Source organism: Cottoperca gobio, chromosome 12 (assembly GCF_900634415.1).
Source record: "Cottoperca gobio chromosome 12, fCotGob3.1, whole genome shotgun sequence".
Lineage (NCBI taxonomy): Eukaryota > Metazoa > Chordata > Actinopteri > Perciformes > Bovichtidae > Cottoperca > Cottoperca gobio.
In genome coordinates this window covers 14,256,380-14,270,565 of record NC_041366.1, presented here as the reverse complement: position 1 = coordinate 14,270,565, position 14,186 = coordinate 14,256,380, and the positions used below count along the sequence as shown (strand labels likewise).

The window sequence follows — 14,186 nt, the reverse complement described above, 5'->3', positions numbered from 1 at the left end:
AAAGAGATATCATAAAAACATCAAGCTGATAATTACAAGGTTAAAGACAAGAGATTTGTCTTTAGATCAGGGGTGCCCAAAAGACCGGTTGATCGCGAGTGTAGTGCGGGTAGATCGCGCACCGTTAAAAAAAAAATATATATATTCCCCCAACGGAACCCCCTGAAGTTTTTGGTTTTTTTTCTTGCCTTGCGCATACACATTCCCTCCTCTGCTCTGTTTCGCTCCCACACACACACACACACACACACACACACACACACGGTGCACACACTCCTACAGTCAGAGACAGAGCGGAGGAAAGGATGGGAGTGAACTACGCCCCAGCTCCAGCACACCACCCCCCCCCCCCCCACGTTGCACGAACCACAGACAGCACCCCCCGCGTCGCAGCATTTTTTAATACAGGTAGATCACTTGGACCTGGTCATTTTAAAAGTAGCTCACAAGCCGAAAAAGTGTGGACACCCCTGCTTTAGATGGAGGGGAGAAGATCTAACTGTGGCAAACTATTCCACAATGTAGTGCCAACAACTGAAACTACATCATGAGAGGAGACGGCTGACAGCATTATGTGGAATTTTCTTATATATTTACATTTAATTTCTTTGCGTTGTATCTGCATGCTCTAGCTTTGAAGCCAACATACCTATCTGGTGAGGGGAGTATGTAAGGCTGCCGGTGGTGAAGAGTAAGTAGGTTTTGTCCTCTCCCTCCCCGGGCTCAGAGGGCCCGATTAGACTGGAGTCAGGGGCCTTCGTGTGTGCTCTGCCCATCATCTTAGCCACGTGGGTCTCAATCGCCAACTCTGTGTGCCCTACATTTTTACAACTCTAACAGGAAGGAAGAAAAGCACAAAAAAAGAGGCTGAATGAAGAACAGTAGTACTTTTTTTTTATGAATACAAATGGCACCTCGCTCACCTGTATAACCTGCTCCAGGCCTGAGATGGTGGGCTGAGGATGGCGGCCGGTGGGGTACCTTGCAGCCTCGCCCCCCTCCCCTTCCTCATCTTCTTCTTCACTGCCGGAGGTTCCCAGGTCAAAGAGCAGGGGCTGGTGCTGCTGCGGCTGCTGACCTTTCTGCCTTCGAGCCTGGGACTGAGCCTCAGTAGTCCAGCAGCAGGTCCGGGGTGTCATGGCGACGACAGTGGGCCACCATCACTGTGCGGATGGTGCTGGCGTTGACGTTCTGGATCTTGAAAAGGCGCTTGACTACGTTGACGTTCTCTGATTCGACATCCTGTCGTGAGGAAAGAAAATGATGAGGAAAGACATTGTGGAGGATGTGTGTAATCTTTTGTAGGATTATGTGGAAAAAAAGAATACAATAACTTACTCCCACAACACAAGCAAAATAATTCTTCCTGTTTTCCTACATCTGCACTTTGAAAGATTTTTGACTGAATGTGTGACAGGCTTCAGCTGCTGTGCTGCGTCTCACCTGGAAGGCTTTGTTGAGCCAGAGCACAGAGCAGGACGTCATGTTGCCTATCCAGTGCAGGTTCCCAGAGATCAGGTGAGTCTCATTCAGCCAGCAGCCAAACACATCGTACGGCTTGTTCCTCACACGCGACAACAGCGTGTAATTATCTGTAGTGTGTTAACACATGGGGAGAATGGGAGAGTTGGAAACACAAACACAAAGTTGAGGAAAGACTCCCACAAAAAGATTATTGTGAAAACTAAAAATAACTTCAAGAAACATCGACAGGAAATGACGACACATCGCTGTTGTGGGATTTTTTTCTTGGTTCCTACCCAGACTGATGACAGCGATTTCCCCAGACGAGGAGTGGTGTGGGCCCAGGTACACGCCAGACACAAGCAGCAAGGTGTCGTCAGCGTTGAACTGAGAGAACTGGGTGTAGCCCCAGTTAAACTGCCGCATGCTGGAGCTGTGCACCATCGAAATATTACCGTCTGGCCGCTCCGTGTCCCATAACTGCACACAAGAAGCCAGAGGACAGGTTTGAAAAGAAGCGAGTGGATGATAAAGAGGACAACAGCTGGTGGTCGTTAAACATTTAGGGGATCAAAGAAGAAGAAATGCATCAAGAAAGCTCAAAACTCCCCAACATTCATTATTATTGCATCTATATGAGCTTCTGGCCCAAAGTAAGACAGTTCATCCTGTTCAAATGAACCAAGAAATTGTATCAAATCGTGTATCACGCATGTGACTGCATACTGACTGCACACCGTGTTGATAGCACATGTTTTAATCTATTTTTAGGTTCACCTGTTGGAGCTTGCTTTGGCCCGACGTTTATACTTTAGAGCCGGACTACAAGTTAACCAGGGACATGAAAAAGGTCAGTAACCAAATGCGGAACACAATTAATTGTCGTGCTGTCAGAAAATAAGATCCAGGATGAAAGTAACCTCAATTATCTTTACTACCTTAATGGTGCAGTCTTTGGAGCAGGAGGAGAAGCGGTGACCCCGGTGAGAGAAAGCCAGGTGGAGGACTTGGTCAGTGTGCTCTACCAGCGTCTGAACCTCCACACAGGGGATGCAGTCAAACAGACGCCTGAACTCCCTGTACCACGACACCGCCGCTGCACAAAGGAAGATCAGGAGTTATTTAAAGCTGTAACCGGTCTAAACATCGATCAACAAAGCTGTTATCGGTTCCTTTTTCTTTTCTTTTTTTTTTACACTGAGTGAAAATGACTTTGCTTTCTTCTGTATAACATTAGTATTAACCTGGGTGTCGGGGTACATAGCGTGGTATGCGGTAGAAGCTGTAGAACAGCTCCCTCCAAAGGAACTCATCTCTGGAGACAGCCAGCCACTGTCTGCAGGTCAGACCAGCAATCAGCACAGCATCATGGGGCAGATGCAGGAAGATCTCCAACACCAGGCTGTCCGGCAGAAAGATCTCCAACACCAGGCTGTCCGGCAGAACTGGACCACACTCCATCCTAACATCCTGTTTACATACATACATACAGAGAGAGAGAGAGAGAGAGAGAGAGAGAGAGAGAGAGAGAGAGAGAGAGAGAGAGAGAGAGAGATTTAGGTGAAAGCAACTTCAACCCCTTAACATACATTTCCCCCCTTAAGAAGCTTTAAGCATGTTAAAATAATAATAATTGAAGATACTTTATGAAATGAAAAAGATATTTTTTTAAATGTATGGCTTTTTTATTACGGATGTTAAATTGGTACTGGAAGAAGATTATTTTAATTAGTATACTAGAGAGAAATACTTTGCTCAACTTGAAAAATATAAATCAAAATATTTTATACTGAGACTGTCAACTCTCAAATATGGAGATTCTTTTCTGTTATATATCATATAAAAAAACAAGTGTAAGAAGTAAATTATTCCAAGGTTCATATACGAGGGGGTTGGGAACTCCTTACAGGGTACAATAATATACTGGGGGTATATTATTTTACCCTATAAGGGGTTCTTGGCTGAATAACTATTATTAATAATAATAATAATAATAATAATAATAATAATAATAATAATAATAATAATAAATTGTATTTATAAAGCACCTTTCGAAGCTAAAAGCAATCTCAAGGCGCTAACTATTACTAACTATTGAGAACCTCTGAAAGTTATTTGCAGATTAATCAATAATAAAAAATAATCTTATTTGCAGCCCTACTGTCATAAAATACAGGGAATGCTCTTTCTATGAAATCTTATTTTATATTAACATATTCATATTATTTTGCCCTCTACACCCATAAATAACTTGAGCCGCCCCCCCACGTCCTCTCAGAGGACTAATTTGAGCCTGACAGCTGAGAGCTGTTACACTAGTTTGTGTTACAATGCTCAGCCAGCACTGAGCTGTGTTCAGCAGTACAAATCTCCTGTTGTCAGAGCAGCTCATTTAAGCTATCATCATCATCCTCATCTTGGACATGTCAGTGCATTCACAAGTACTCCATAATGGCTACTGAGCTTGTACTTTTTTCTCAGAGCTGCCAAAGGAATGGGCAGCATAAAGGAGGGGTTTGTGTATAATGCAGAGTCGTTGCTGGGACAGAGCCATGCTAGCGTGGCGTTTCCTCAATAAACCAGCGCATAACATTAGGAATTTCAAGTAAACGGCATTTAATTAAAATAATCTAATACCCTCGTCTAACTCTGAATAAAGCAATGCAACTCTTCTTCAAAGAAGCCACCCGTCGTGTGAAAATGACCTAAAATGGACATTTGTGTCGCTGTGCGTAAAACTCATAACAAGTTACTGTGTTTACACTGAAACGAACTGCCTAGCCTTCCTCTTGACATACAACACAATAACTAGCTAACTATCTGATAAATAGCTGGCGTTTGTGTGTGTTTGTTAAGCAAAATTAATTAATTTAAAGCTATGCTAGCCAGAAATGTCCATGTAGCTAACGTTAAGCTAGCTAACTAGCTGTTAGCCGACATTTGTTTTCAACTTTTAGCTACGACATTTATTTCTGACAACAAGCAATTACTTTTATAAACTAATGCTTTCGTTGCAGGAGAAAATCAGCTTGGCTCAGTACAAAGTTGTTGACATAAACTGTGACCCACCTGCTGGATCAAAGTATGTTGGAGAGAAAATCTAACGGCTAGCTAGCGCCGGATGCTAGCCACAGAAAAATGACAACAATCGTCCGGCAGCGGTGAATCGAGCGGATCCAGACTCTACTAACAGATCACAGCATCATCGCTCCGGCAAGGCGAACGCAATGTATTCCGGATTTAACATAGACTGTATTATAAAATAACAAAATAATAAATATTTATATACAGTTTATGGTATTTACATGTAGTGTAATATGCATTTTCCTCTTAATTATGATTAAATCATCTCTTGGTAATAACCACGAGTGATATTTATTTTTATTATTTATGTTTTCTATTTATTAGTCGTTTTTTTAATCCAACAACAACATTTTCAAGTTATATTTCCATTGTAGCATTGAGAGATGCTATATTACAAATATTCCCATATGTTCCCATACTGTTAAAATCCCAGTAAAAATCTATTTTCAAAATGATTTGTTAAATTCTGAAATAAATGTTAAGTCTTTTGTTTTTCCTTTATTTGTTACAACGTCATTTCAACTCTCAGCTTTATCTTGAAATGGTGAAGATTTCAACATAAGCTGATATTCAATGTGCGCCTAAAAATAATACTATTAATATAACTATATCTCTAATGAAATATACTGACAAATATACGTACGTCCCACTCTTTGCAACTTGTTATTATAAAAAGGAACACTCCAATTTGACTTTTTTACATTGCCACACCGTTTTTATTACAACCAAATGGTCATGATGGACATATGATTTGTTATTTTGTATTTATTTATTTATATGAGAAGATCCCTTTACATATATATTACCTATACACTGTTCTTATCTTACTGCCAGTTTCAATATCTCATTGTATTCTTTGTTTTCATGTCTTTGAAGTACACATGCAATGGAAACATTAGTAACACTATACTTCCTGTATCTGTGTGGTGACCTCAGTACATTGTTTTATAGTGTCAGTGCAGACACCTCAATACACTGACCACAAGGGAGCAGATGACTTCAAGACTGACTCTTAAAGAAGAAGTTAAAGTGGAGCTATGCTGTGACTGCTATTGTCTGGTAAGTATTCAAACTTTATGATACAATTTTACTCTTTCATTTATTTTTTATGTTTTAAGTATACTGTATATTGCATTCTTGGAGGGGCCTGGGATTTAAGATTCCCATTGCCAACAACTACGCTATAGCTGTTGTGCATATGACAATGAAGCCTTTGAATGTTTGAATAAGGTGAAAAAGCATAGTATGATTGTTTGTAAAATGGAGAGTGTTTAACCTGATAGGGGTGAGATCAGGTTACCTGCCACAACATTATCTCATCAGCAGTGTGGCTGATACTACAAACAGATAACAGAAGAATTCAAGTCTGTTTCACATTGTCTTCCTTCAGGTCTGCGCAATGTCGTTGAGTGGATAAGTTCTTGCTGTGGTTCCTCCAAGAAGGAGAGGACAGCAGCAGGATGACTATACCAGGATCAAGGTGCTCATCATTTTTGGTGAAATGGTACCATTTTAAAATAAATTTTCTTTGTGGATCCTATGGCTAACTGTGGTGTTTTCTTCACGGTGCAGGGCAGAATGTGTGGACAGTCTCCAGTGATGAAAAAACATCCTTTCAAAACCCTCCCTAATTCCTCTGCACAGAAGAGATGCCCATATTTCCACCTCCACCTTATCTGTCTCTGACGTTTCTTCAATTGCAGCATGTTGATCTGTGTTGCTCTGTACCTGTTATAATGATGATTTGTCCGAAAACTCCTTGTTGGGAAGTTGGGTAATGTCTGACAGCAGATAAGTGCAGCAGTGGCTCAGAAGTCTACTGTATCTACCAATACTTTATATTATATACATGCAATGTGGTCAGCAGAAAATGTATCCAATTAAATGAATAAACGGTTGTTAAGATCATGTTTTGTCAATTTGACAATTTATTGTCTGTGACATAAAAGTGTCCTCACTTTTCTCACGAGACTGAGTATGTGGCGCCATCATGTGGAGGAAGAAACAACAGCAACTACCTGCTGTCAAGAAAGATTTCTTTATCACTAAAACGAAACAACGTTAAAAAGATATATATATAATTATATAATAAGATATTAAATTTGATTATTTTTCAAAACATGTTTTTACTCACTAGCTTATCATGAGGAACTTTGCATCACGATATAAAGTATACATTACAGATGGTCAGCCATTCACAACTTTTAAAAAATACACTTGAAGTGTATGAGATAAAAACATATTTAAAAAAAGATATATATATATATATATATATATATATATATATATATATATATATATATATATATATATATATATATATATATATATATATATATATATATATATAATATGTGTCGGTTTTGTTATCTATTCATTTTTAATAGCTACTTGTATGTGCATTAAGGGGTTTTGATGATATAGCAGAATACAGCTTTAATTGTCTTTGGCCCATTTTACACCTCACAATTTAATGATACTATACAATACTATGATCAACAAAAACAAACCATTAGATTATTTGGAAGGACCTTGGCAAAGTTTGTTTCTTAATATTGATTAATTTTTTCTAAATAAAATAAGTGTTCAAGTGATGGAGTTCAAATTTGATATATTATCTTTTAGAAAAAATCTTCAGATCTCTTTTTTGGTTGCGAGTGCAGCTATGTAAACTATACTATATTATGTTGTTATATTATATTATTAGATGAAAGTCACATTCAACCACACACAGAGCAGGAAAACACTGTCTGCTGCCTTTAAAACAGCTGTTTTAATGGGTGACGTCCTCCAGTAATTACCATTATATGTAATATCATATCATATTTATTTAGAATAGAAGAAAGCACAAATGTATTTACATTCACATGTAGTATACAATACAATTTTACAATTACACAACAGTATAGTATACAGTCTGTGCAAGGTTAAAGTGACAATTTCAGTTTACAGTGTGGATGGATGCAGCTGAAACAATGTACACTTAGTTTCTTCTTACTGTACAAATCTCTGACTGTTGTTTTCACCTGAGCTGGTGAAGATGTGATGCGAAATAAACAGTGTAAAAATGTAGAAAATATCTCACATTTGTAGTGATATATATGACGCTTGGTTTAAAGATAACACCGAGAATAACAACTTATTTGTAAAATCTTCAGAGTTGTTGTTCAGCTTTCCAAAATACAGACAATCATTAAAACATCTTTCTGCTGGAATTTTGATCACGTGATAGCCAATGAAACAAGCAATACAAATAAGGCAACATAGTCAAATGTCTTTGTGAGATGCTTTTCTATCACATCAACTCATTTAGTTCCTTAGTGAAGGACTGTCTCAGCAGGATCCCCTTTACTTCTCCTATAATCTAAAGTGCAACGTTGTTCTGCGTGACTGTCTCTCCCTGTTTCTGTCATCATAGCACCATGGTGGGGATGTGGTGCACCATGGGGGGCATCTGGTGGTGCTGGTGGTGGGGCGTGGCCGACATCTGTGGGGGATGAGGGGACACTTTGGATGAAATCTCCGCGGCGTGCGCCACCGGTTTGTGCCGCGCGCTCTTCTGGTGCGCCCTCAGGCCCGCCAGCTGAGAGTAGGCGCTCTGACACACGTGACACTTGTAGGGCCGCTCGCCGGTGTGCAGGCGCACGTGGTTTCGGAGCGTGGACGACTGGCTGAAGCGGCGGTTGCAGAAGCGGCAGACGAAGGGCTTGTCCAGAGTGTGTATGCGCATGTGGGAGCGCAAGTTGCTGCGGGAGTTGAAGCCGCGGTGGCAGATGACGCAGCGCATCCGACCGGCTGTGGTGGTGGCGCAGGCGGGAGGGGAGCAGGAGGGAGGGCCCTCACAGGAGTGGGAGTCATCTGGGAGAGGAAGCAAAGAGGAGGAAGATGGAATTAAGTTTGTTTGTCTAAAAAAATATATACACAATTAAATTAAAAGACCAACAGATGTTAGCTTTAATGACTAAATCACTAAAGCTATGACACCCCTGATAAATAATAAATTACTCACCACTCTTGCTTTTCTTCAGGTGTTCTTCGTCTATTCCCGGAACTCCAGGGATTCCGAGAAACGTGTTGTGGGTGTTTCCATACCATACAAGAAGCTCCTGGTCTGGTGGGATGGTCTAAGGAAAAAAGGGCAAAAGTCAGGCTATCAATATGTGATTTGGAGTTGCTGCTCTTGTGACTGGTGCAACCTGACAATTAATTTAGCCGAATAACAGAAATCACATATTGTATTCTCCTATTGGCCAGCAGGCGGCGCTACTCTAAAGGGCGTTTACATACTTTGGTGGTCGTTAATACAATCCCTAAACCACCCAGTCAATGTTTACTGACAAACAGCAGTATTATAACAAGCTACACACATTTAACTTTAATTCTCACCTCAACCGCCTTGTAGAAGATGCTGCTGCCGATCTGCACCACCTCCAGGTTTTGCTCCTGCTCATTCCGGGCGCACTTTATGTAAGTCATCCAGCTGCGTTGGTCCTCCTGGCTGGCATCGATGAAGTAGCGCACCGTGCCGTCTTCATTGAACACCTGAGCGCGCACAAGGAAAACCGCGTCAATATTATGAGGAAGTTATAAAACACTGACTCTGTATAACTGTGGCCACATGGGCTGCATATCCAGGCTGAATGAATGAATGAATGAATCAGAAACTTAAGTCTCAGCTCACCTCCCACATGAGGTTGTTATTCTTGAGCAGGTCCACGTGCTCCGGGGACAGGACTCTCCCTGTGAACGGGCCCATCTCGGTTCCTGCTTTGATCCAGGTCTTTGAGAAGATGCCCAGACCTTCTCCAGGGATTGAGCTCTGAGCGATGATCACTTCACTGGGCAGCACCAGGCTGGACAGCTTCTGCACCTCTGCAAATAGAAAGAAGAAATGTGAGCATGCAAAATGGAAACTAAAAATGTAGGTGTCAGATAAAGAGCATAAATGTGTTTAAATTGAGTTCTAAAAAGTGTGCACGAGTAAAGTTGCACACACATCTAACTCCCGAGAGGCTTTAAAATGCTTGTTGTTCAGCAGGCCGAGTGGATCTCATGAAACAGGAATGCTGGAAAAGACCTGAAAGCAGCAAATGGACTGGATCTTATTTTAGTCACGAAATATTAAGCTACACCTTATCCTCCGTTTAATTCGATTATCTGGTTGAATTTAAAGTTTTTGTTGTGCACAGAAACTCTCTCGGGAAGTATTTTCATCCACTTCAGAAAGGGGAAAAAAGAAAAAAAAAATCTTCTTTAATGTCAAAATCAAAGATTTTTTTTTTGAGCCGAGCCGAGTAGGGGTTAAATGGTCCTCTATTGCCCAGGGTCCAGCGATTTGTCATGCTTCAGATGTGATATTCATTAAAGTTTACTGGAAAAGAAACGGCTAATTCCAAATTCATTATCCTTTTAAGAACTTTGTAGCAATAAATTTGCGCTGAAAGAAACGAGGACTTGTTTAAAAGACTCAGGAATTTCGGCAACAAAAAAATGGAAAGGCGATTAGATGGTTGACATGCAATGAATAGCATTAGATTTAGCCTTCACGGTGCATTATGCGAGGAACAGCAAATCTTTTAAGGAGAGAGAAAGAGAAAAGCTCCGGAGCCCCATAGCTGCCAAGAGAGGAAAAGAGACTGTCCGGAGATTGATGAATGCGGGATAAAAACCCGGGACATCTCAAAGAAAAGAAACCTTTCTCTCCTCGAGGTTTAAGTGGAAACTTTCCCAGGTCAAGCACAAAGTTAACCAAATGAATTTAATGCCCTGCGTCTTTCAATCAGCGGCAGTTACACGCCTAACAAGCCTCTAAACGCGAGGTCTCGAGGCTCTGAAGGGGTTAACGCGTTAAATGGGTCGAAATAAAAGGAGCAAAATGAGGGAAAATGCAGAAAAAAGCAACAAGTTAGTGAGAAAAACTTTGGGAAATGAATGTTTTGGACAGAAAGTGAAAGTTATTTTAGTTTCTTGTGCAGGATGTGGGATCTTCTCGAAATGATATTGGTTGATATTATTGGGAAAAAAGGCACACATTTAGCTGTCAGTGCAATAAAATAAAAATAAAATCCTCTTGTAGTTCAGTGTAACACATTTGTAGGAAATTATATGCATGCATGTTTTTTTTTAGAATTGTTATTTATTTAATCAAAACTGAAATCAAATCATTTCCATTAAACAAAATACACATTTAACTTTAATAAAACGCGTACAAAGTACTAACATTAGGCTGCAAACCCGCAATTAAAAACGTCCAAACATGCACAACAATATGACAAAACAATCAGCATTGAAATAAAACAGAAATATCTCCATAATAAACCAGCATGTCAGCCTACCTCCGACGAAGGACTGAGCCAGCACCTCGGCGGTGAAGGCGGTCTTGGGGCTGCCGCTGCTGCCGCTGCTGCCGCTGTGCCGCTCCTCCGCCAGGTGTTCGCCCAGCACGTTCCTCCACCTGCCGTACAAGAAGCTGTGCAGGATGTCCGAGGTGATCACGTCTGACAGCGAGCGGCTCGGACACTTAAATCCAGACTTGAGAGCCAAAGCGTCGGCGGGTAACACGGAGCCCATGTTGCAAATAAAAAAAGAAAACCCTGAAATGATAACAGCGGTGCAGCTGCAAGTTGAGCGATAAAAAAAAGAAGCAGAAAAGTGTAGAAGAAGAGATGGACACCCAGAGCTGCTCCTCAGTGCGTCCTTCTGCTCCAAACTGTCTGTGCGTAAAGCTGCCCTGCCAGGCTGTGAGGGTCTCTTTATATAAGTGGGTAGTGTGACCCCTGTCTAATTACTTATTAATGACACACCCCTCACCGTGTGGACCTGCCCGCTGCAGCGCACCAGCAGAGACATTAAACACACAGCGGACAATAAGAAGCAATAAGAGTGGCCAAAAGTTTATTTTAGTCATTATCTGCACTCAACGCAGGGCTTTAAATTAATGCATTTTTTTGTGCAAAGCTTCAAACGCATGCTGATTGGCTAAAATGACAATAAATAAATTTTGGATTATTTTTAAGATCGAAATAATTGAAAGTTTAAAGTGCCTATGAGTGTAAAAAATAGAATATAGCGCAAATAACTAACAGACTGCACTCTGTAGCACACATGGATATACTTTTAAACAATTGCACTCTGTTTATAAGTCATATACAAATAATGCAACAGGGTTTCAGAATGTTAAAAAAAATACTACTACAAAATAAATAATATAAAGCACATTTTCTGTGAGTTTAAGTGATGGTTTGAGTTTCCTGCCCACAGAAGTGGGTCATTGAGTCTGGGAGTTGCTCGCCCATTTTTTTCTCATGCATTTGGTATTCATGCGGTGGTAATATTATTATTTTTTTGTGAGGAGTTAGCGCGGGAATAACAAGAATGGAAACAAGCTCGACGTGGAGTTTTTTTTACAGCATTGTTCGCATGCAAAAAATGCAAAGCTGCTTTGACGTGGTTCACTTCTTCAAGCCCTTGTTGAGGTAAGCGGTTTAATATTCATGGATGTTCGGAGCCCCCTCGGTATTGTGACAACGTTTAGATGAGTATATACGGCTCTTTTCTTCTCTATAGTCACAGTCTTCTGTGTTTTTTCCTCTCTTTTGCCATATTTTTCGGGCTTGATGGACTGGGGCTAAATGGGCAGTTTTCCTTATTTTCCAGCAGAGAGGACATCTTTATTCCATCCCCGGCTCACAGGTTTCCTATTCAGCTCCCCTTCAAGTAATGTCAGGGCCCTGAAAAGTGCTGCAAATCAATCTTTCATGGTGTTTTGAGGGCAATTTGACATCCATGCACTCCTCTTTTCACTCCAACAACTACAAGGGGATTGTCCGAGAAATGGGCAAGTTGTGCTCTCTCTTTCTCTCTCTCTCTCTCTGGACGAATATGGATTATGGCAATGTAATGGGAAAGAAGATATGGCAACTAAATACAATAGCGGAGGGTTTTTTTTTTTAGCTGGGGAGATAGTGAAAAGGCAAGGTGAGTGACAGGGCACGAAAAAAGATTACTGTGAAACAGCTGCTTTTTATGAGCGGGCTCCTCCTACATTTGTCTCCTTTTCCCAGATGAAATTTCTCTGCTCTTTCAATGGGATTCTTTCTCATCTAGATTGATTTACATTTATAGCATTCATCGCACAAATCCGAGGTAAATGGCGGGGGACAGGGGGTGGGCCGCTTCTTTATTAAAGAGGAATTAAATGAATTGAATTGGGGTAACGCATGGATTTGATTTGCTTATTTATGCATTAACCTATGGCATTATCTGGAGCTGGTAAAGCCGCGGGCATGTCAGCAATAGCAAATCATCCTGCTTAGCTGTTCCATTGTAAAACAATTTAAGCTATTATTCTGTCCATTTAAAGCTTATCAATTTAATGTGGATGATTGACAATTATTGCACAAAGAATGCGGTAATTGTTTTATTTCAAAGAGCTGCTGGGAAACCTATCAAAGAAAAGCATTTGTTTGTGGATAAATAGCCGAATTTAACGCTTATTAAGGGAGAAGAAAACGTGGAGAAAATAGGCTCGGTCATGTTAAAATAATTCATGTGAACGTTTAAACTTTAATGACAAAACAAACGGAAAATAAAAGACAAATTAGAAAATAAAACATTAGATTTAGCTTAAAAACGTTTTTTTTTCACGCCTTAGAAAATAAGATTTTTTACAAAAAAAGGAGTTATCCGTGTAAAAAAATAAACCCCATTTAAACACGTGACTGCAAATATTGCTCGTCACATTATGAATCAGTGACTCAGATTTGGTGTGGGACACACACACACACACACACACACACACACACACACACACACACACACACACACACACACACACACGTCTCCTGGGATCATCCGCAGGGTCATTAAAAACAGATTAAGGTAGCTGCCACAGTGTGGAGGAGACTGAAGATCGGCTCATCTGTTGCAAAGGTGAGAGAGGTGCTGGAAGTACCTCCTCCCCCCTGAAAGAGCTTTTTCTCCCCCCTCTCTTGTTGCACAGGACAGAGGGGAGTCGGGACACCTGCTTGATGTGGAGGAGCTGTGGACTTTAATTTACACAGCAAGGAAAACGTTTTTTTAAATTGTTAAGCCTAAAATATTAAATTGGAAAAATGGATACATCCTCTGCAATAATTAAACATCATTAGTCAATTCAATGCAAAAACTCCACATGCAATAGATGCTTTGTATTTGGTTCCTCTTCAGTGGAAAAATGCAAATACATTTACTCAAGTAATGTGCTTAAGTACAATTTTGAGGTACTTTTAAGTAATTAAATGTTATGTTACTTTATGCTTCTCTCCACCACATTTGTCTGACAGCTTTAGTTACTTTGTCAATTCAAACTATTAATACAAAATATATTCAGCTAATAAATTATGATTTAATGTTATGAATTACAATTAGCTCGACCTTTACCAGCTGCAACATTAGTGATACTTACACATGAATGCATCAATATTTATAATCCAATAATAAAATATATTACTCTAAGTATATTTTTAAGACAACAATACTTTTCTTTAAGTACAATTTTGAATGCAGGACTCTTACTTGTGGTACTACTTTTACTGAAAGATCTGAATACTTCTGCCACTGCTGTTTAAAGTACAATACAAATCAATAAGGCTCAATGA

General features: G+C 40.2%; 2 protein-coding genes and 2 long non-coding RNA genes across 4 annotated transcripts in view; 2 read left to right on the top strand and 2 right to left on the bottom strand.

Moving 5' to 3' along the window:
• fbxw5 (F-box and WD repeat domain containing 5) overlaps window positions 1-4,677 on the bottom strand; it is a 6,887-nt gene extending 2,210 nt beyond the window's left edge. The window contains 8 exon segments of the mRNA XM_029444792.1: window positions 650-833; window positions 924-1,109; window positions 1,111-1,242; window positions 1,444-1,592; window positions 1,761-1,944; window positions 2,403-2,560; window positions 2,709-2,934; window positions 4,534-4,677. Coding sequence (XP_029300652.1) covers window positions 650-833; window positions 924-1,109; window positions 1,111-1,242; window positions 1,444-1,592; window positions 1,761-1,944; window positions 2,403-2,560; window positions 2,709-2,925 — 1,210 coding nt within the window. The 5' untranslated portion in view covers window positions 2,926-2,934; window positions 4,534-4,677.
• Window positions 1,780-2,536, top strand: LOC115016772 (uncharacterized). The gene is made up of 3 exons (XR_003833190.1): window positions 1,780-2,117; window positions 2,236-2,314; window positions 2,416-2,536. It is a non-coding gene; the product is annotated as an uncharacterized LOC115016772 (long non-coding RNA).
• Window positions 3,796-6,428, top strand: LOC115016771 (uncharacterized). Its single transcript, XR_003833189.1, has 4 exons — window positions 3,796-3,889; window positions 5,500-5,607; window positions 5,939-6,028; window positions 6,121-6,428. It is a non-coding gene; the product is annotated as an uncharacterized LOC115016771 (long non-coding RNA).
• Window positions 6,429-7,356: 928 nt separating this feature from the next.
• On the bottom strand, window positions 7,357-11,256 carry prdm12a (PR domain containing 12a). The gene is made up of 5 exons (XM_029444546.1): window positions 10,884-11,256; window positions 9,230-9,420; window positions 8,935-9,090; window positions 8,558-8,672; window positions 7,357-8,406 (listed from the first exon to the last, which is right to left on the bottom strand). The coding sequence occupies exons 1-5, from the start codon at window positions 11,116-11,118 to the stop codon at window positions 7,961-7,963; spliced, it is 1,143 nt and encodes a 380-aa protein (XP_029300406.1). The 5' UTR covers window positions 11,119-11,256; the 3' UTR covers window positions 7,357-7,960.
• Between the last annotated feature and the right edge of the window lie 2,930 nt (window positions 11,257-14,186).

Bases quoted from the DNA above. Each gene is read 5' to 3' on its own strand.
- prdm12a (XM_029444546.1), bottom strand. From the start codon at position 11,118: ATGGGCTCCGTGTTACCCGCCGACGCTTTGGCTCTCAAGTCTGGATTT. The intron at 9,091-9,229 runs GTGAGCTGAGAC...GTGCGCGCTCAG, and splicing joins ATAACAACCTCATGTGGGAG to GTGTTCAATGAAGACGGCAC. The intron at 8,407-8,557 runs GTGAGTAATTTA...TTCCTCTCCCAG, and splicing joins CCTGAAGAAAAGCAAGAGTG to ATGACTCCCACTCCTGTGAG.